At 42.2% G+C, this 17,774-nt stretch overlaps 2 protein-coding genes across 5 annotated transcripts in view; both read left to right on the plus strand.

Annotated features, from left to right (window-relative positions):
- The window catches only part of LOC117441149 (zinc finger protein 420-like), a 68,890-nt gene that overhangs the window by 47,210 nt on the left and 3,906 nt on the right, over positions 1-17,774 (plus strand). Inside the window, exons 1-2 of one of the 4 annotated variants that reach the window (XM_071202174.1) lie at positions 3,458-3,540; positions 4,734-4,783. The exons of 1 other annotated variant lie outside the window; for it this stretch is intronic. In XM_071202174.1, coding sequence (XP_071058275.1) covers positions 4,742-4,783 — 42 coding nt within the window. In that variant the 5' untranslated portion in view covers positions 3,458-3,540; positions 4,734-4,741. Of the gene's footprint in view, positions 1-3,457; positions 3,541-4,715; positions 4,784-17,774 lie in introns of those variants that run through there. 2 more of the 4 variants (XM_071202175.1, XM_071202176.1) reach the window with 2 other exon arrangements.
- LOC117441150 (E3 SUMO-protein ligase ZBED1-like) lies at positions 5,779-9,601 on the plus strand. Its single transcript, XM_034077351.2, has 3 exons — positions 5,779-8,154; positions 8,373-8,589; positions 8,804-9,601. The coding sequence occupies exons 1-3, from the start codon at positions 7,769-7,771 to the stop codon at positions 9,149-9,151; spliced, it is 951 nt and encodes a 316-aa protein (XP_033933242.1). The 5' UTR covers positions 5,779-7,768; the 3' UTR covers positions 9,152-9,601.

The following is a 17,774-nucleotide window of genomic DNA, read 5'->3' on the forward strand; positions in this document are numbered from 1 at the left end:
ATACCAGAAATCCAGTTGTGCAGACGGTATTCACCTGTAAAGATGGCACCAGCAGAAAGTGGCGTCATATTGCAAGGGACGTCATATGTTGTTTTGTTTTGTATGTCTTTATAACTGGAATGTCAGATTGGAGGCACGCACACCAGCGTACAGAGGAGCACAAAAAGAGCATTACACATTCAACCTGTGCTGAAGCTTTTTTCTTACGGTGCTCTAAAGCAGACATCGAAAGCATGTTTGCTGGCAGTCAGATGTCTGCTCATAGGGAACAAGTCCGAAAGAGACGTCAGGTTTTGGAGTATGTGGTGGATGTGGTGAAAGTGCAGGCAGGTGGAGAATGAGGGAGCATATATGCTAGCTGACAACACCGTGGACCACGGTAACTTTTTGGAGCTCATCCTTTTATTAGGAAAGTATGATGTCTGGTTAAAAGAGCATCTGGATGATTGCGTAGAGAAGAGCAAGAAATTGCACCAATCCAGTGGAACAAAAGGTAGAGGGTCTCTCATCCCCCTACTCTCCAAAACTACTGTTAACTCCATCATAGAAACTGTTCGTAGTCTAATCAAAGAAAGTATCTCCAGTGATGTCCAGAAGGCCGGAATGTCTTCTGTTCAGCTGGACACAACACAAGACATAACTTCTCAGGATCAGTGTTCAGTAATCTTAAAATATGTCAATGAGACTGTGCAAGAGAGGCTTGTGGCTTTAGTGAAGTGCCACGCATCCACCGGACAATACTTCAAGCATCTGAAACTGGACAAGGGCATGTGTGTATAGGTAATGCAACGGATGGAGCATCCAATATGAAAGGCCGGTACAAAGGATTTTCTGCACTGATGACCTCCCAGTCACCCACTCATGTCCATGTGTGGTGCTATGCTCATGTTCTTAATCTTGTCCTGGCTGAAACTACCCAAAATGTCATCGAATGTGGAACACTTTTCAACCTAATCAATGACATAGCAGTGTTTATCAGGGAGTCATATCAGAGCGTCAATCTGTGGGAGAAACAAGCCCAAGAAAAGATGCCGTCGACTCATCCTGTAGACTCATCTGGTCCTATCTCTATCGTGTTGTCATAGAAAGGGGAGGCAGGGCACTATAGGGTCCCCCCCCCTTAAATTAACTAGAAGTCATCATTTAAGGGGTTATTTTTAAAACTTTTCTTCTGGGGGGTGGGCATACCCCCCCAGACATTATATTACATTGCATTTAGCTGAGGATTTTATCCAAAGCGACTTACAATAAGTGCGTTCCACCAGGAAGACACAACCTTGAAGAAAACAGAATCATAAAGTACATCAGGTTTCATAGAGCCAAACATTTCAAGTGCTACTCAACTGGCTTTAGATAAGCCAGTCCTTTAGTATATAAGTGCTTTGTTAACAATTCTATCGCTCGAAGTGGAGTCGAAAGAGATGAATTTTCAGTCTGGAAGATGTGTAAGCTTTCTGCTGTCCTGATTTCAATGGGGAGCTCATTCCACCATTTTGGAGCCAGGATAGCAAACCCACGTGTTTTTGCTGATGGGAACTTGGTTTGGCCTACCTGCCTGTCAGCCTTCCATCTGTGCACAAACTTATCTTGTGCCCTCATTGGTCATGTGCGCGTTCGTGTGTGGTGGAGGAGTGGCTCTGTAAGGAAGTCTGAAGTTGGTGCATCATGGCATGTGGCTCATTAAAAAATAAGTACAGCTATTGTCTCCCTCTTGTATAACTGGTGCCCCACCTGCAGCAGGTAATGCAGGGTTGCCAACTCTCACGCATCTAGCGTATGACACACGCTTTCACTCTCAATCTCACGCTCTCACGCTGCCCAAACTATTCTCAAGCCAAAAACAAGATGAACCGGTGATCGTCTTTTGTTGGTTATTTACAATGTTGAGTTGACAGCTGCTCAAGTTGTTGATCCGCTCCCTCCCCGCCCCCTCCACCATCAGACCCCCCTATTAGTGCTCGGTCACTGTTCGCTTTGTGAGAGGGTTTGAAGGTCTAATTTCTAATGATTGATAGTTACACATACTTGTTGTATGTATTAGTTTAGTTTGCCCCTGGTACGTAAAAAGGATAATAATAGCGTTTTTTTAAATTATACTGAGTTATTCTTCTTGTCAATAACCGCTACTATTTGTTTGTTTTATGGATTTGGGCCGGCTGGGTCTAAATGCCAGGGCCGATTTGCTGTCCCAGTCCAGCCCTGGTTGTCCCCGTTCATAAAGCATAAAGCAGCAGCATCAGAGCACGGTGCAGAGTCTCTAGATGAGTCCGTCGTTCTTATTGAACATCCATAGTCCGCTGTATAGAAAACTGTAGTTTCCATAGTTTCCCCACAGCAGCAGACGCACATTCAGGACGTCCGCTGGCGCATCATAAACACGTCGGATAGTGAAAGTGCATTCGGATTCTCTAAAGTACCGCAGTCTCTTCTCCTAAGTCCTTTTGAATTCTCCTATCCACTATCCCTTAACCCCGTGACGTTTCACTCAGAGGTCAAGGAATAGGAGATAGGGTTAGAACTTAGGAGCTGATTTTTAAACTATCCGAACGCAACCACGGTATGCTTAATCCTATACTTACAGTACTGCAAAAAGCAGATGGCGCTGCGCTCAACACACACACACACACACACACACACACACACACACACACACACACACACACACACACACACACACACACACACACACACACACACACACACACACACACACACACACACACACACACACACACACACACACACACACACAGACTCAAAACCTTGGACACACTGGCACATAAATTACATAAACAATTTATAGGCCTAGATTACATAAACTACAGTATTGCAACTAAGCATATCTCTCTCTCTCTCTCTCTCTCTCTCTCTCTCTCTCTCTCACTAAATAAGTGAGCGTCCAACGCCCACTAAACCACTGTTAGTGATACAGGAAGACATCTTTATAAAATTCAAAGGTATGTGGGGGATGGAAGGAAGGTGGGGTTTAAAAGAAGGGAGGAAAATGTCATTTCTCGGATGAGAATAGGTCATACAGGTCTCAATCATACTTTAAGTATAATAGGAAAGCATCCAACCGGAAAGTGTGTACACTGCAGCCAGCCACAAACTGTTGAGCATGTTTTACTGCTTTGCAGGAAATATAGTACTCAGAGAAATGTGCTTTTCCAGACACTCAAGAAAGCAACATTCCATGACTTGTCGCTATCAGGGCTGTTAGGGAAAACATCAGGCAATATATATTGTGAGATTATTACGTTTCTAAGAGAAATTGATACATTTAAAATAATCTCGAGTTTTGGTTCTTTGTTTTGTTTCTTTTGTTTCTTGTTTTCTGCATAGTCTCTTGTCCACACTCCAGTCCAGTTGGTGGCGGTAATGTACCTACAAGTTGGTTTGCCAACCGCCAATAAACACTGAAGAAGTAGAAGGAGGAGGAGACGAAGGAGGAGGAGGAGAAGAAGAAAGAGAAGGAGAAGAAGAAAGAGAAGGAGAAGGAGGAGAAGGAGAAGGAGAAGGAGAAGAAGGAGAAAAGAAGAGGTGAGTGGCCTAACCACCTGCAGAGGTTTCATTAAGTGTATTTACACCTCTTAGCTTACAGTTAATCACGAATCAGAAGTTATCTTATTTAACACAACAGTCTCAAACTATCTTTAAATAAAGGCTAACAGCTACAGTCTAACAGCTACAGTTATTATACCCGTTCGGCTCTGGGGAGTAACAGTTGATTTGTAATGCTCAGCTGACTTTATGTTAGTTATTTATTACACCAGTTGTCTTTAAGACGGTTTGAGTTGTTGTGTTGGTGCTCTTTACCATAGATATGGTTTTAAATATATGCTAACTAGCTTATTAGCATCGTCATTCACTGTGACGTAGCATTTTTCCCATTGAAATGAATGCGGTTCTTCAGTTAGCAGCTAACGCTAAGCTAAGCGACGGGTTAGCTCATTAGATAAATAGATATACTTTATTTAATAATGATTTATCTTAAACTGGGAAATGAATGTGTCACAGCAGAAGTGTTTTCAGGCATTACACGAGTTAAACATATTTAAAAGATGCAATAAGATAATAAAAATGAAGCATTAGCAGCAAGTATACACACAGGACACATATCACTAGAGTATCTAAATAATACACAATATACAGAAAATACTGTATACATGGAGTACATTAAACAGTCTCACTAGCTAATGTTTGCTTTCTGTGTTAACTTAGTGATAGTTACACACGGATAGCGTTATAACCGTGGTTCAAACAACCATTAATGTCACTTTCTATGTGAATAAAGTCATTTTAATGAAATAAAAGTGAACAAACTGTGAGCTGTAAGTTAGAATGTAAGTTGCTACACAGATTATGATGAATTATATCTAAATATTTGTATTATATTATTAATAATTTACACTGAAAACCAACTTTTTATCGTAATGGTTAAAGTAATGTGCATGTAACGTTAATAACTATCTGACCTTTCTATCATGTTCTCCTCTGCTTAGCATCACATTGACTAAATGGATCAATTTGGAACATGTTTACTCACAGCAGCATAGATGAGACAAGGCACTGCACATGGTGTGATAAAACACTACATAGAAGTATCTAGAAATAGAACATATCATTGAATAAACTCTTTGAATTCCTCCTCTTCACTCCTGACAGTTTATGATGAATTATATCTAAATATTTGTATTATATTAATAATGAAGCAGCTCTGTGGTCTTCATCAGGACAGCTGATGAGCAGCATGGAGGAGAAGAAAGAGACCCCTGGAGCTCAGGTCAGTGTGCACTTCATCACAATATATTCCTAATTCCAGCGTTTCCCGCCGGGCGGGCGTCTTGCCTTCATTTGACGCCCTTATTCAGCTCGGAACGCCCTATACAGACATAAATAAAGCAGCGACTGTATTCTCCATGACACAGATAGTCTGTGGTTTGTACTGGTTTAACTTCTGTCTAGTTTCTGAACAGATATGAGGAGCTGTGAGCTCTGAGGGCTAACAGCTAACGGCTGATGTTGGTTTTGTGGTTCACATTGTCACTACCCGATCTGCAGCCCTGCCCTATCTGCAGTGCGCATGTGCGCGAAGGTCCGCCATATTTGACAACTCCATATGGCAACTCTAATACAGGGATGCAAACTCATCAGTTATGAAAAATGTGACAAGGATCCGAGCCCCCGACGGAATATCGGCTTTAAAATTAGGAATAACAGAGGATTTTAGCAGTCAGAACAACTAAAGCAGCAGGTAATAATAACAGAAACGCTAAAGAGTCACATCTAATAGAAATATATAAAGGCATTTCTTTTAATTGTGGAGCAGTCAGTTTATCATTTTGGCAGCACTGTTGAGCATTTTGAAAATGTATTGTCATGCCTCTGTGCAAGGCTTTGTCTTTCTATCTTTATAGCCAGTGGTAACTAAGTTCATAAACTCAAGTACTATACTTGGGTACAATTTTGAGATACTTGTACTGTATTTAAGTATTTCAATGTGTTGCTACTTTGTTCTTCTACTCCTCTACAGTTCAGAGGTACATGTACTTTTCCTCCACTACATGTATTAATACCTTTAGTTACTTCACAGATGTGGATGAATGATGTGAAATCTAATCAAGTGTTGAATCAGACTTTAGTTCCACCTGGAGTAAATCCACAAGCTACCCTGCAGTCTACAAAGTCATTCAGACTAGCTGCACCTTCACCAGCTTTGAGAACACTTTCATGATCAATCATTATAAAACATATCATATATATTATTCTGAAATGGACCAATCTGCACAACGACTACTTTTACTGTCGCTACTTTCACTATATTTTGATGAGAATACTTTTATACTTTTACTCGAGGAACATTTTGAATGCAGGACTTTTACTGTAACAGAGTATTCCTACTCTCTGGTACTTCTACTTTTACTCAAGTACAATATCTGAGTACTTCTACTTTTACTGTCGCTACTTTAACTATATTTTGATTATAATACTTTTGTACTTTTATTTGAGGAACATTTTGATTGCAGGATTGTTCCTAAACTCTGGTACTTCTACTTTGACTCAAACCTGAGTACTTCTACTTTTACTCAAGTACAAGATTTGAGTATTTATACTTTTACTAAAGTACAAGGTCTGAGTACTTCTACTTTTACTCAAGAACAAGATCTGAGTACTTCTACTTTTACTCTAGTACAATATCTGAGTACTTCTACTTTTACTCTAGTACAATATCTGAGTACTTCTCCTTTTACTCAAGTACAAGACCTATACTTATACCACCTCTGTTTATAGCCTATGAAAAAAACTATTGGCAAACGAAGGCTAAAGCTAACGTTAGCAGATAGTGACAATGTATGCTACTTAGCTAGCTCCACGATAATATTGCAACAGAAACACTTTTCAGTTCACATCACGCTCTGCCGCTCCGACAGGGAGCCGTGCTCTGAACACCTGAACACCCCGTTCTAACAGCAGTTCACCAGCGGTCCAGTCTGTGCCACAGTGACTCCGGACCACAGTTAATATTAACGAACGCACCCGTAGGTAATGTAGCTGCTGAAGCTACACCATCATCGCGGCCGCAGATTACTCCGGGTCCCAGACCCCCCCATACCCCAAAAATATTTTTATTGCAGATCTACATGAATCACACACATGACCTATTTTGGATTGAAAACGGCGAATTTTGCCGAAAGGTGACAAGTTTGCATCCCTGCTAATAGGACATTTGACGTCTAGACGGCTGCCCGATTTGCATCGTGCATGCGCGAGTCATAAACGTCTCAAACCTTTATTAAAATATTTTGTTATTTGAAATAAAATGAAGGACATTCACAGTTAATGTAATTAGTAAGGCCGGGACTTTAACGCGTTAATTAAGATTAATTAATTACACAAAAATTAACGCGTTAAAAAAATTATCGCATTTTAATCGCACTTTAATCGCACTTATTTTTGCACAGCGGAACGTTTCTCACTGGATGAGTTTCAGGCGTACAGATTATACTGGAGCACCAACGAACGTTCATGTCTTCAGCATGGGACTTCAAACAACAACGAACCACGGTGAACAATAGTCAAACATGAACGAACAAGTTGATGAGACCGCTTTGGTCGGCCCCGTGGATGGGAAATTTAGTTTTAAAAAACGAACGGATGGAAGCGTCGACAAGAGAACGGTTGTGTGCAAATTATGCAAAAAGGAATTTGCATATCACCGCAGCTCATCAAGCCTAAAATATCACTTACATGCAAAGCATGTAGCAGCTAGCGTGGACGTTAGCCCGACCACGAGTGCAAGGAACCACACCCTGACCCAACCCACACTCAACCAGATGACTGGTTTCAGGGCCAGGATAAGTAAGTCCACGTCGGAGAAAATAACCAACTCCCTGGCTCACTGGATTGCACTCGACTGTAGACCACTTGGAGTGGTTGAAGATAAGGGGCTGCAAAAGGTACTCCAGATTGCATCGTCTGACGCAACATATGAGCTGCCATGCAGAAAGACAGTGACAAAAAGAATCCAGCAGCTGAATGTGTTGCCCTGACTGGGGATCATTGAACCTCGGTAAGTAATTCAAATTACCTCGGTGTGACGGCACACTTTATTGACATCAAGTGGCGTCTTCACTCATTTGCCTTGACCATCCAGAAGACCACCACTAGGCACTTTGCTGAAAACGTGGCAGAAGATTTTGAGTCTGTGGCAGAGGCCTGGGAAGTCACACAAAAAGTCACCACAATCGGAACAGACTGTGCCCGAACCATGATCGCTGCAATGAGACTGCTCACATTCCAGCACATGCCGTGTGTTGCTCACGTGTTGCAAAGGAACATCACAGTCTGCCTTGCTGACAGCGGGTTCACAGGCACATTGGCAAGATGTCGTAAGCTAGTGGGGCATTTTAAACACAGCCCCTCAAACACAGAGGAACTGCACAAGGAGCAAACAGAACTAGAACAAGACAAAGAGCCACTGATACAGGATGTTTCCACAAGGTGGAATTCAACACTGTTTATGATCTCTCGTCTGCTGAAGAACCAAGAGGCTGTGAAGGCTACTCTAGCCAAACAGAAGCACAAGCTCACCATGTTGACTACAGCAGAGTGGGACAGACTGCAGAGGCTCGAGACCCTCCTTAAACCATGCAGGTAAACACCCACCAACTGTTTTATTAATGGGATTCATTCATCATTGCTGTCCCTTGAAAAACGTTGTGAATTGACTATGATTGTGCAGTATAAATTAAATTGCTTTTCCAAAATGTATTGTACAATATCACTATGACTATAGTATAAAGTTGCTACTGTTTTTAATCTACTATTAATTGGTACAATAATAAATCACTTTCCTAAACTATCCACTGCAGATATGTGACTGAGCTCCTTGGGGGTGAGACTTATGTCTCGTGCTCTGTTGTGTTACCTGCTCTCCGCCACCTGACCCGCACCATGGAGGTCTCAGATGACGACCCAGCCTATGTGGTGAGGTTCAAGGCTGCCTTTAAAAAGGACCTGTCTCAACGCCAAGATGCACTCAACCATGGATGGCTCAGGGTGGCAACAGCACTCGACCCGCGCTTTAAGGTAACATGTGCAATGGTCTTCTTTGTTTTTTCTCTTTTCTTGCTTTTTGACCTCCTTTCCCCTGCCCCCCCTCTTCTTCTCTCCCCCCTCTTTCTTTCTATGGAATAACAATATGATGGGAACCATGTACGAAAATGAATTTCACCCACCTTTTTACTCTGTAAATCTGTGATGTGACAATAAACCTGATTCTCATTCTGATTCTGATTCCAAGGACCTAAAGTGTCTACCAAGAGGAGAGCGAGGAGGGGTGTGGACCAGCGTTGAGGCACTGCTGCAAAAAGAACCAGACAGAGCCACTCCAGAACCCACAGAGGAGCCAGCAAGGAAGAGGAGCTTCCTGCTGTGTAATTCAGACTCTGAATCAGAGAATGAAGAGGGGCCCAACGGGGCTCTGGGCCGCTACAGGGCAGAGCCCACCATCAGTGAGACAGACTGCTCACTGCAGTGGTGGTCCACTCATGGGCCCATCCACAGCTTTCTGCCCTGGCCCGCAAGTATCTGGGCAGCCCTGCCACTTCTGTCCCTTGCGAGAGACTTTTCTCACTGGCAGGTAACATAGTTCAAAAGAAGAGGGCAGCCTTGAGCTCTGAAAATGTGAACAGGCTAGTTTGTCTCAGCAACTGGCTGAAAGAGAAGAAGCAGAATAAGTAGTCTTAGAGGTATCCTGAGGCCAATGGGCTTGTTACTGAAATGTTGATCAAACAGTGGCCTATGCAACAGAGATTTTATTTTTCATCAGGATATTGGAAGAATAGGAGGGATTGAGGTCAATCACTGGCACTTTTTTTATTTTATTTTAAATGGTACACTTTATGTTGTTGGTGCAACTGGCACTTTATGTTGAACTGTTTATTGTTTTGGCCAAGGTTATTGAGAGAGTTGGACTGAAATTGATTAGATTTTTTAAATCAACAAAGTCTGTTATGGCCTCTGAAGCAAGAGAGATGTTTTCGAATAGTCAGGGTTTCCAATGTTCTAAATGTACTAGAAAGTATTGTGTTTTACTTAAAAAAGTACCACCTTGAAAAAAAATAAACAATGTTTTGTTGCTTAAGCTTATGTATTCAGTCATTATTCAATGGTATACTAAAATCCATGTGAAAATTGCTTCTCACTGTTCTCAGGTCAAATATGTATATTCGATTAAAAATGCGATTTAATTTCGATTAATTAATTACAAAGCCTCTAATTAATTAGATTAATTTTTTTAATCGAGTCCCTCTAGTAATTAGATATAAATTATGAATGCCATATTGCATACATTCACAGTCAATATTTCTTCAGTATGTGTGATGGCTGTCTAACAGAAGTTACATCCATTTCTCACTTATTCTGACAATGTACTTAACCCAATAAAATGACCCAACAAAAGGAGTTGTTGAATAATAGTGAAGTCACGTTGTAATAACAATAACTCATCTCTCTCGTTCAGATTAATATTGTTGGGTTTTTTGAGTGTTCTTTTTCTGCTTTGCCAAACGCCACTGTGTCAAATGTCCTATTAGAGTTGCCGTATGGAGTTGTCAAATATGGCGGACCATCTCGCACATGCGCACTGCAGATAGGGCATGGCTGCAGATCGGGTAGTGACACACAAAAATAATAACATGTGTTGGTAAATATGAACACACAATTCCCATGTTTAAAAAAAACAATCAATCTATTCAAATTTGTTGATATAGTTGAGCTTAAAACAGTACTGATTATGCACAACATTTTCCATAACAAAATGCCTACTAACATTCAAAAGCAGTTCCAAACCACAGTCAGGAAATACCCAACCAGGCATCCTAACTGGTTCTGTAGCAAGCCCTGTAGAGCAACCATCAAATCACACAGCTGATCCATAATCGGAGTTAGAACGTGGAATGGACTTCACCCAGACCTTTCAAGTATTACTCGTCATCAACAATTCAAAACTAAAGTAAAAGCAATTATATTTGCAGATTACTCCAGCTAACAAATATTGGATATTCCCAGTGTTATTTATATATGCATTTACTTTTTTCTTGCCCTAACTTTTATTTATTTTTCTTCCAGTTTTCATTAGTTTTCTTTATTTCTTTGTACTCCTTAATTTCTATACGTTTTTGACGAAATAAATGCCATTGTTATATTGATGCCAATGATGACGCACGGGAGGGCTACTCCCCATAAGCTATGCTTCAGCCCTCCCGCTTCTACTCATTTTGTTCATTTGTGTGTATGAATTATACGTTTTTGTATGATTTTAGTAGAATAAAATAAAAAGATTCAGGCATCGTAGATTGTAGCCAACTTTCCGTGAAACATAATAAAGAGGCCTCGAGAAATTCATGACAGTACCTTGTGTATGTCCTTAGTGTGTCCACGTTGTTGCTCAATGAGCGCAGGTTTGTGAGAATGATGGATGGAAGTGGTGGCCGGCTGAATCCCCGCCGTATTCTGAACGCCTCCCCTCCTTCCTCGTCTCTTTTTCCTGGTGTTTCTAAGCGGCTCCCGAGGGATTTCATCCAATAACGAAGAGCACAGATGGCTTGGTGTATTCGTAGGAGGCCGATCGCATTGTAGCTCTAGCATAGCCTCGCGGCTGTAGCAGCGCAGAGGCCGGGGCTCCTCGCCATACCTGTTCGTGCTGTCACTCAGGTGTGTCTTGGAAAGTTGAATGGCCAGACATGGTCTGCAGAAGGCAAATGTAATCCACAGGATCAAAAGCATGGTCTCTCAAAATGACGTTTCATACAGACACAACAAAGTTTAGACCATAATTAGACAAAAAAACAAAACACAAGAGGAACGGAGCATACTGAGACTCGCAGTGACAGGATGCCGTCTCCCTCTGTCTCCTGTATACCAGAGGTGGGAGTAAGTCATACATGTGCAAGTCTCAAGTTACTGGGGTGAGAAACTAGAGTTTTATTTTCAACATTAACAACAATGGAGAGTGGGGCTCTGAAATCATAAGACGGGTAATAATTGTGTGTGTGTGTGTGAATATTTTTAGAAAAAAAAATATTATTTATTTATTTTGGGAGTGATGCCTAAGTTGATTACTTATCAAATTGAATAATTCAATGTATATATATATATGTATATATATATATATATATATATACGACTGTGCCATAGCTAAATGTGTTAGGTGATGTCTAAAGGTGTGTTTTGCTCCGCTCACGGGTCCCTCACAGCAGGCAGAGCTGCAGGTGCTAATCTCTCTCTCGTGTCTGGTTATACTTCCCTCGCGTTTATGTCCAAATCCATCAGATCTAATGATCTAGCTAATGATATGGCTGCTGCCCCTCCCTACACGCAGATCACGCAGACTCAAACCTCATCAAACCAAGTTCTCTTCTGCACAAGTCTTGAAGAATCATCTTGGCTGATGGGACCACAGGTGCCAATATTCCTAATGGGTCAAATATTGAGCTGACCATAGAAAGGATCCCTCTTCTGGTTATGGGTTTGTCCTTGATCATGATCTTGAACTTAAAGACATCTGACTCAACACACCACTGTACGCCCAATGCTCTTTCCACAGGGAGTGTGTCATTATCCAAGTCCAGATCCTTAACTTCTTTCGCTCTCTCCATCGAAGGTATAGCAGCAAGCACGATAAGTCTGTTGCTAATCCACTTTGTGTGGTGAAAGCCCCCTTGAGCACAAAGTGCACAAAGGTCATGATAGAGTGCCACTGCCTCCTCCTCTGAAACCACTAATGTTAGACAATCATCAACATAGAAATCGTGCAGGACAGTGTTGATTACTTTGGGACTGAACTGCTCCCGATGGTCCTCTGAACACTTTCTAAGGGCAAAACTAGCACAACTTGGCGACGATGTAGCTCCAAACAGATGTGCAACCATTCTGTGCTCTTCTAAGTTCTGATGATGATCTCCATTCGGCCACCAGAGAAACCTCAACAGATCCGAATCCTCAGCTGGTACTCGAACCTGATGGAACATGGCTTCAATGTCTGCCAAGAGTACAACAGGTTCCTTTCTGAATCTTGTCATGACTCCAACCAGTGTGCTGGTAAGATCTGGTCCCTGTAGGAGCTGCGCATTCAGCGATGTTCCCTGGAATGTAGCTGCACAGTCAAATACGACCATGATCTTTTTCTTCTTTGGGTGGTATACACCGTGGTGTGGTATATACCATACCCTGCCGTCACTGCGTTCCAGATCCACAACTGGCACTTTCTCTGCATAGCCCTTTGAAAGGATGTCATTCATGAAAACGGTGTAATCAGCATGAAATGAAGCGTCTTTATCAAACCTTATCATGAGGCTCAGTGTACGTTGTTCTGCTACTCTCCTGTTGTTTGGCATACTAACATCCCTTTTCCTTACAGGTAAGCCAATACAGTAATGGCCATCCATCAACTTAGCAGACTTTGTGACGTACTCCATAAAGTGACAGTCCTCTCTTGACGGTCCCATTTGCTCATCCTGACTGCATTCAGGGAAATCAGCCTTTAGCTGCTGCTTCCACAGATCTTCAAGGTTTGCAACAGATATCCTATTGACAGTGACATCTGGCTGTCCACAAGTCATTTCACTACTCCTGTCTCCTCTGAGAGGTCCATTGACAGTCCAACCCAGCATAGTTTTGACTGCATATGGGCCCCCGTCTACACTCCGAATAACTTCCCATGGCTCCAGTGCTTCAGGAACATTAGTCCCAATCAACAGGTCCACATCTGAATCAATCTCAGTAATCATTACATGTTTCAGGTGAGGCGATCTCTGAAGGTCTTTCTGACGAGGAATGTTGCCTCTATGAACTGGCATAGTTTTCTGGGTGTAGGTGTCAGGCAGCTCACAATAATGACTGTTGTCTAATCCAGCCACATGCAGGTCAGAAACAATGTGACTTCCAACTATTTTCTCCTGACCCATTGTCCGAAGGAGAATGTCTGTTCTTCTTCCCCTGAGATTCAGTTTGTTCATCAGCCGCTCCGTGCAGAATGATGCTGAGCTCCCAGGATCCAGGAAGGCATATGTTATGATTGTTTCATGTCCCTTCTTAGACTTTACTTGAATAGGCACTATGGAGAGAGTACAATCTGGCTCACCGGCCCCTGTAAGACCACTGGACTGAACGGAGATCAGAGCACTGCTTACAGCTTTTCCTTTAGCTTGCATTGTGTCAGTTTCTTTCTCTTTCTGATAGATATGAAGTATGCTTGGGTGCTTCAGACTGCATACTTTGCACGAGAGGTGTTTCCTGCCGTCTTTACTCATGTGCCCAACACACAAGCATCCAAAACACACACCATGTTCCCTCAAGAAAGCGATTTTCTCACTGAGCCTTTCTTTCCAGTTGAAAACACAGATCCAGTATATGTCCACCTCCACAAAACAGGCAAACACTTGTATCTAGTGAGCCTCTCTCCTTCATTCTTATTCCAGGTTCCACTTTCTTTTCCGCTGTCGTAATAGTAGTAGCAAAGCTGCTTCCCCTCATCCTTGAACGACGTTCAAACTTAGCTTTCCTCACATCTTTGTTGGCTGCTGGTGGAGTATCCTGTATATCTCCAAACAGTGGATCGCTCACAATATCCACCTGTCTTTCAATGAAGTTAACAATATCCATGAATGTAGCTCTCCGGCCCTGCCTTTTCTGTAAGTCATAGGCCAGAGTTCTCCATTTGTCCCTATATTTGTAGGGCAACTTTTTTATGATGGCTAGCATATTGCTAGGCATGTTCAACTCACACATGTATTCAAGCTCTTCCATGACGTTGCAGCATCCTCTCAGAAAGAGACCGTAAGCTTGCAGAGCTCGCACATCTTCTACTCTTATTGGCTGCCATGAAAGAGCCTTTTCCATGTAAGCTGAAACAATTTTCTGTGCATTACCAAAATGCTCCTGTAGCAAAGCCTTTGCTTTGGCATATCCTCTGTCATGGACCATATGCTGACAGCTTCTGACAAGCTCCAAAGGCTGCCCCCTGGTGTACTGTTCGAGAAAATACAGGCAGTCTTTAGGGTTGTGAGTCTTCTCCTCAATGCTGTGCTCAAAAGCTCTTATGAATGCTTGATATTGAAACGGAGAGCCATCAAAAATCTGAATTTCTCTTTTAGTCAGAAAAGAAAGACACTGTTGCTGAACTAACATGGATGTGATTTCATTTTGTCTTTCTAAGACATTAATTAAAGGATTCTGAGCACTGCTGCTTGGTGCCAGTGCTGCTGGGTGATTGCTTTGGTGCTGTAACTGTGGATGTGATTGTGTTGAACTTTGATGTATATTGGCCTCTGAGCTTCTTGTGGCTTGATGTTGCAGATGTCCATATTCTACTTCATGTTCTCTGTGCAAAAACTGTGCATCAGACTGGCCACCTGTAGGCCTGTTTGTGTCAGGCACAAATGTTTTTGCTCCAACACTGAGTGTGGCTTCCTTTCGTCCCCTTTCCAAATAAGAATGCATGCCATTGGGACTCACAGATGTGTTACTTGCAGCATGAGACCTTCCAGAGCGTCTTAGCACATTCATTTTAGCACTTGATGCGGCTATTTCCACTTCCATTTCCAATTGCTCCCTCTGTTTCCTGAGCTGCTCCCTCTGTTTCCTGAGCTCTTCCTTCTTTTTCCTGAGCTCTTCCTCTTGTTCATCCAATGCATGCTTGTCTTTTAATAACATTTGTCGTGCCATGAGAGCGGCCATGTCAGCCTCAGCTTTGATGCATGATGATGTAGTTGAAACACTGGACCTGGTTCCAGCAGAGCACCGCTTGCAAGACCCATACTTTGCTGGTGTTCATCAGATATCTCATTTGAGGGAACATGTGCAATGGTGCTGCTCGGTTGTCTCCCAGTTTCAGAAAGCCATTGCCTGACATTGTCGATAAATCCATTATTGTATTTTAGTGTCTTGGCAAACCATACATTTGTTTTTCCTGTTCGTCTGCAGGAAGAAGAGGATTTACAGACTTGTGTAACAGGGTGGTTTCTTTAACCAGTTGAATTAAATGTTCAAGTTGAGTTTGTATTTGTGAGGCATTGTCATCCCTTTGCATGAGATCCTTCATTGTTTTAATCACACTTTTCATTTTGTGAACCTTTGATTGACGTTCCTTTTGAAGCTTTTCCATTTTATTTGCCAAAGCCTTGGCAGTGAGTATCAACTCTCTCTTTTGTTCATCCATGTTTGCCACATTGACATCTGAAGTTGATCCACTTATTGACATCCCTTTAATGTTTTAATGAATGCACCAAAAAAATGCTCAATATATCACGGCTGCCGATAATAAGCAACCTCTAGCGGCACAAACCAACACACGCAAGCAACAAGTCAGTCCCCAATGGACACGCAGCAGTAACTTATTCACACTGTGTTCTAACAAACATTTACACAGTATGAATGAAGAAGTTACATACCGCTCGCTCCTGATGCTGTGTGGATTGTCCGTCAGTCTTTCTTTATCCTCCCGGCAGTACGCTGAAGTTTCCTTAAGCCGCTCTCCAATACAGCGGTGAACACGGCGTTTCAATGTTTCCTTTTAATACCACAGCGTCACAGATCGATCCTAGGAATCTCCGTATATATCCTCGATTTCCGTAGATCCACGCTGTGGTACAAGTCTTTTTGTTGCCTTAATATTGCGGCGGTAATCTTAAACAAAGTGCCGTGAGGGACTAAATAAGAGAAAAAACACTGTGGACGCGCAAAAACTCAGTCTTTCCAACACAGTATGCGTTTGACCTTTTATTTCCAAAGCAAAAATGCAATATTCCATGTCCATATAGCATATCCTTGTATGCGTGCGTGCGGTCAACAAAAATTGCCCTTCTCTAGCTCACTCCCCCATCTATTACCAAGTGCGCAGGTAAAAGCAACCGGATATAAGCACAAACGTCACCACACAAATCCAATGACACGCCCACCACCTATAGTGACTCAAAAACCATGTATCGTAACAAACACAGAAATGGCTTCATATGTGGCTCCTACAATTGTAGTCCTTTCGAGTAATCTGTCTCAAGCCTAAGTCTCATGACTTGACTCGAGTCAAGTCATGTGACTCAAGTCCCCCACCTCTGGTATATACTTTGGTTAGAATATTGCTGTATTACTGTATCAAATATAATAAAGACAAACAGTTGATAAGTAGTATTTTGTTAACTCAAGGTTTATATTAAAGGGGACCTATCATGCAAAATGCACTTTCGTACGTCTTTTATACATGAATATGTGTCCCCGGTGTTTCAGGGAACTCACCAAGTATCAGAAAACACAACCCTCTATTTTCCTCCATACCCAAGTCTCTAAAAAAGGGGCTGCAACGGATCTGATACAGACTGATCCAGATTTGAACACTTTACTGACGTCAGTAAAGTGGTGCTACGGCTATTGGTCAACTCTCCACCTATCAGGGGAATGAGAGGTTGGGCCACGGCCGGCCATTGCCGCTCGAAAGCGCTGGAGACGCTGTAGTACATATGCCAGGCCTGTAAGTGGCGCTGTAGTCTGCCACAAAAGCAGCGAAGAAGACTTCCCTTGCATGGTTGCCATTCTGTTTATTCTCCGCTGTGGTTCTTTTTCTCCCTCCCCGAGGCAAGCGTTTGCGCCTCCTGCTTTAAAACAAATTAATAATGACTCTATACAATGATATGTAAGGGATAATGTGCAGCGACGTGGTCATTATGGGGAAAACAACACCGACAGGCTAATCAGGAGCCCGGCGTGAAGCGGAGGGATCTAGATCGGCATGAAGGCACATTATGCAATGTGCACATTATCCCGCTTATTACACGGCCACATTCTCAACAAAGTAACGATATGACTCCCAATATTAATTGAAATGCTTTTATGGATTTAGAAAATGATTTTATTGATTTAAAAAATAGTTGTATTGATTTGAATTGACATGCATCCGCTAAGAGAAATAGTCCGTTGTTACCGTTTGAACTAACATAGCAACGGCAGGAACTGCTTCGATATTGTTTTTGAGGAGCTTTTTGATTACAGATTTGAAAACATCGTTGCTTGCTTTAAAAGTAGCACAATTCATTATGTCAAACCTTGGAAAGTATCTAGATATCCCTGCCCTAATGCCAAAGGAACTGCACACTGAATATGTGTCGCCGTTTGATGTCTATGTCTGGACCGCTGCGTAAAAAGGAGGGTTTCTTCCCCGTTACTTCTCTTCTTACTTCTATAAGAATAAAACACGGTGGACGGAAATCTCTTTTTCTCCC

The sequence above is a fragment of the Pseudochaenichthys georgianus genome, unplaced genomic scaffold, assembly GCF_902827115.2.
Source record: "Pseudochaenichthys georgianus unplaced genomic scaffold, fPseGeo1.2 scaffold_151_arrow_ctg1, whole genome shotgun sequence".
NCBI lineage: Eukaryota > Metazoa > Chordata > Actinopteri > Perciformes > Channichthyidae > Pseudochaenichthys > Pseudochaenichthys georgianus.

Bases quoted from the DNA above. Each gene is read 5' to 3' on its own strand.
- LOC117441150 (XM_034077351.2), top strand. From the start codon at position 7,769: ATGATCGCTGCAATGAGACTGCTCACATTCCAGCACATGCCGTGTGTT. The intron at 8,155-8,372 runs GTAAACACCCAC...TATCCACTGCAG, and splicing joins ACCCTCCTTAAACCATGCAG to ATATGTGACTGAGCTCCTTG. The intron at 8,590-8,803 runs GTAACATGTGCA...TCTGATTCCAAG, and splicing joins CACTCGACCCGCGCTTTAAG to GACCTAAAGTGTCTACCAAG.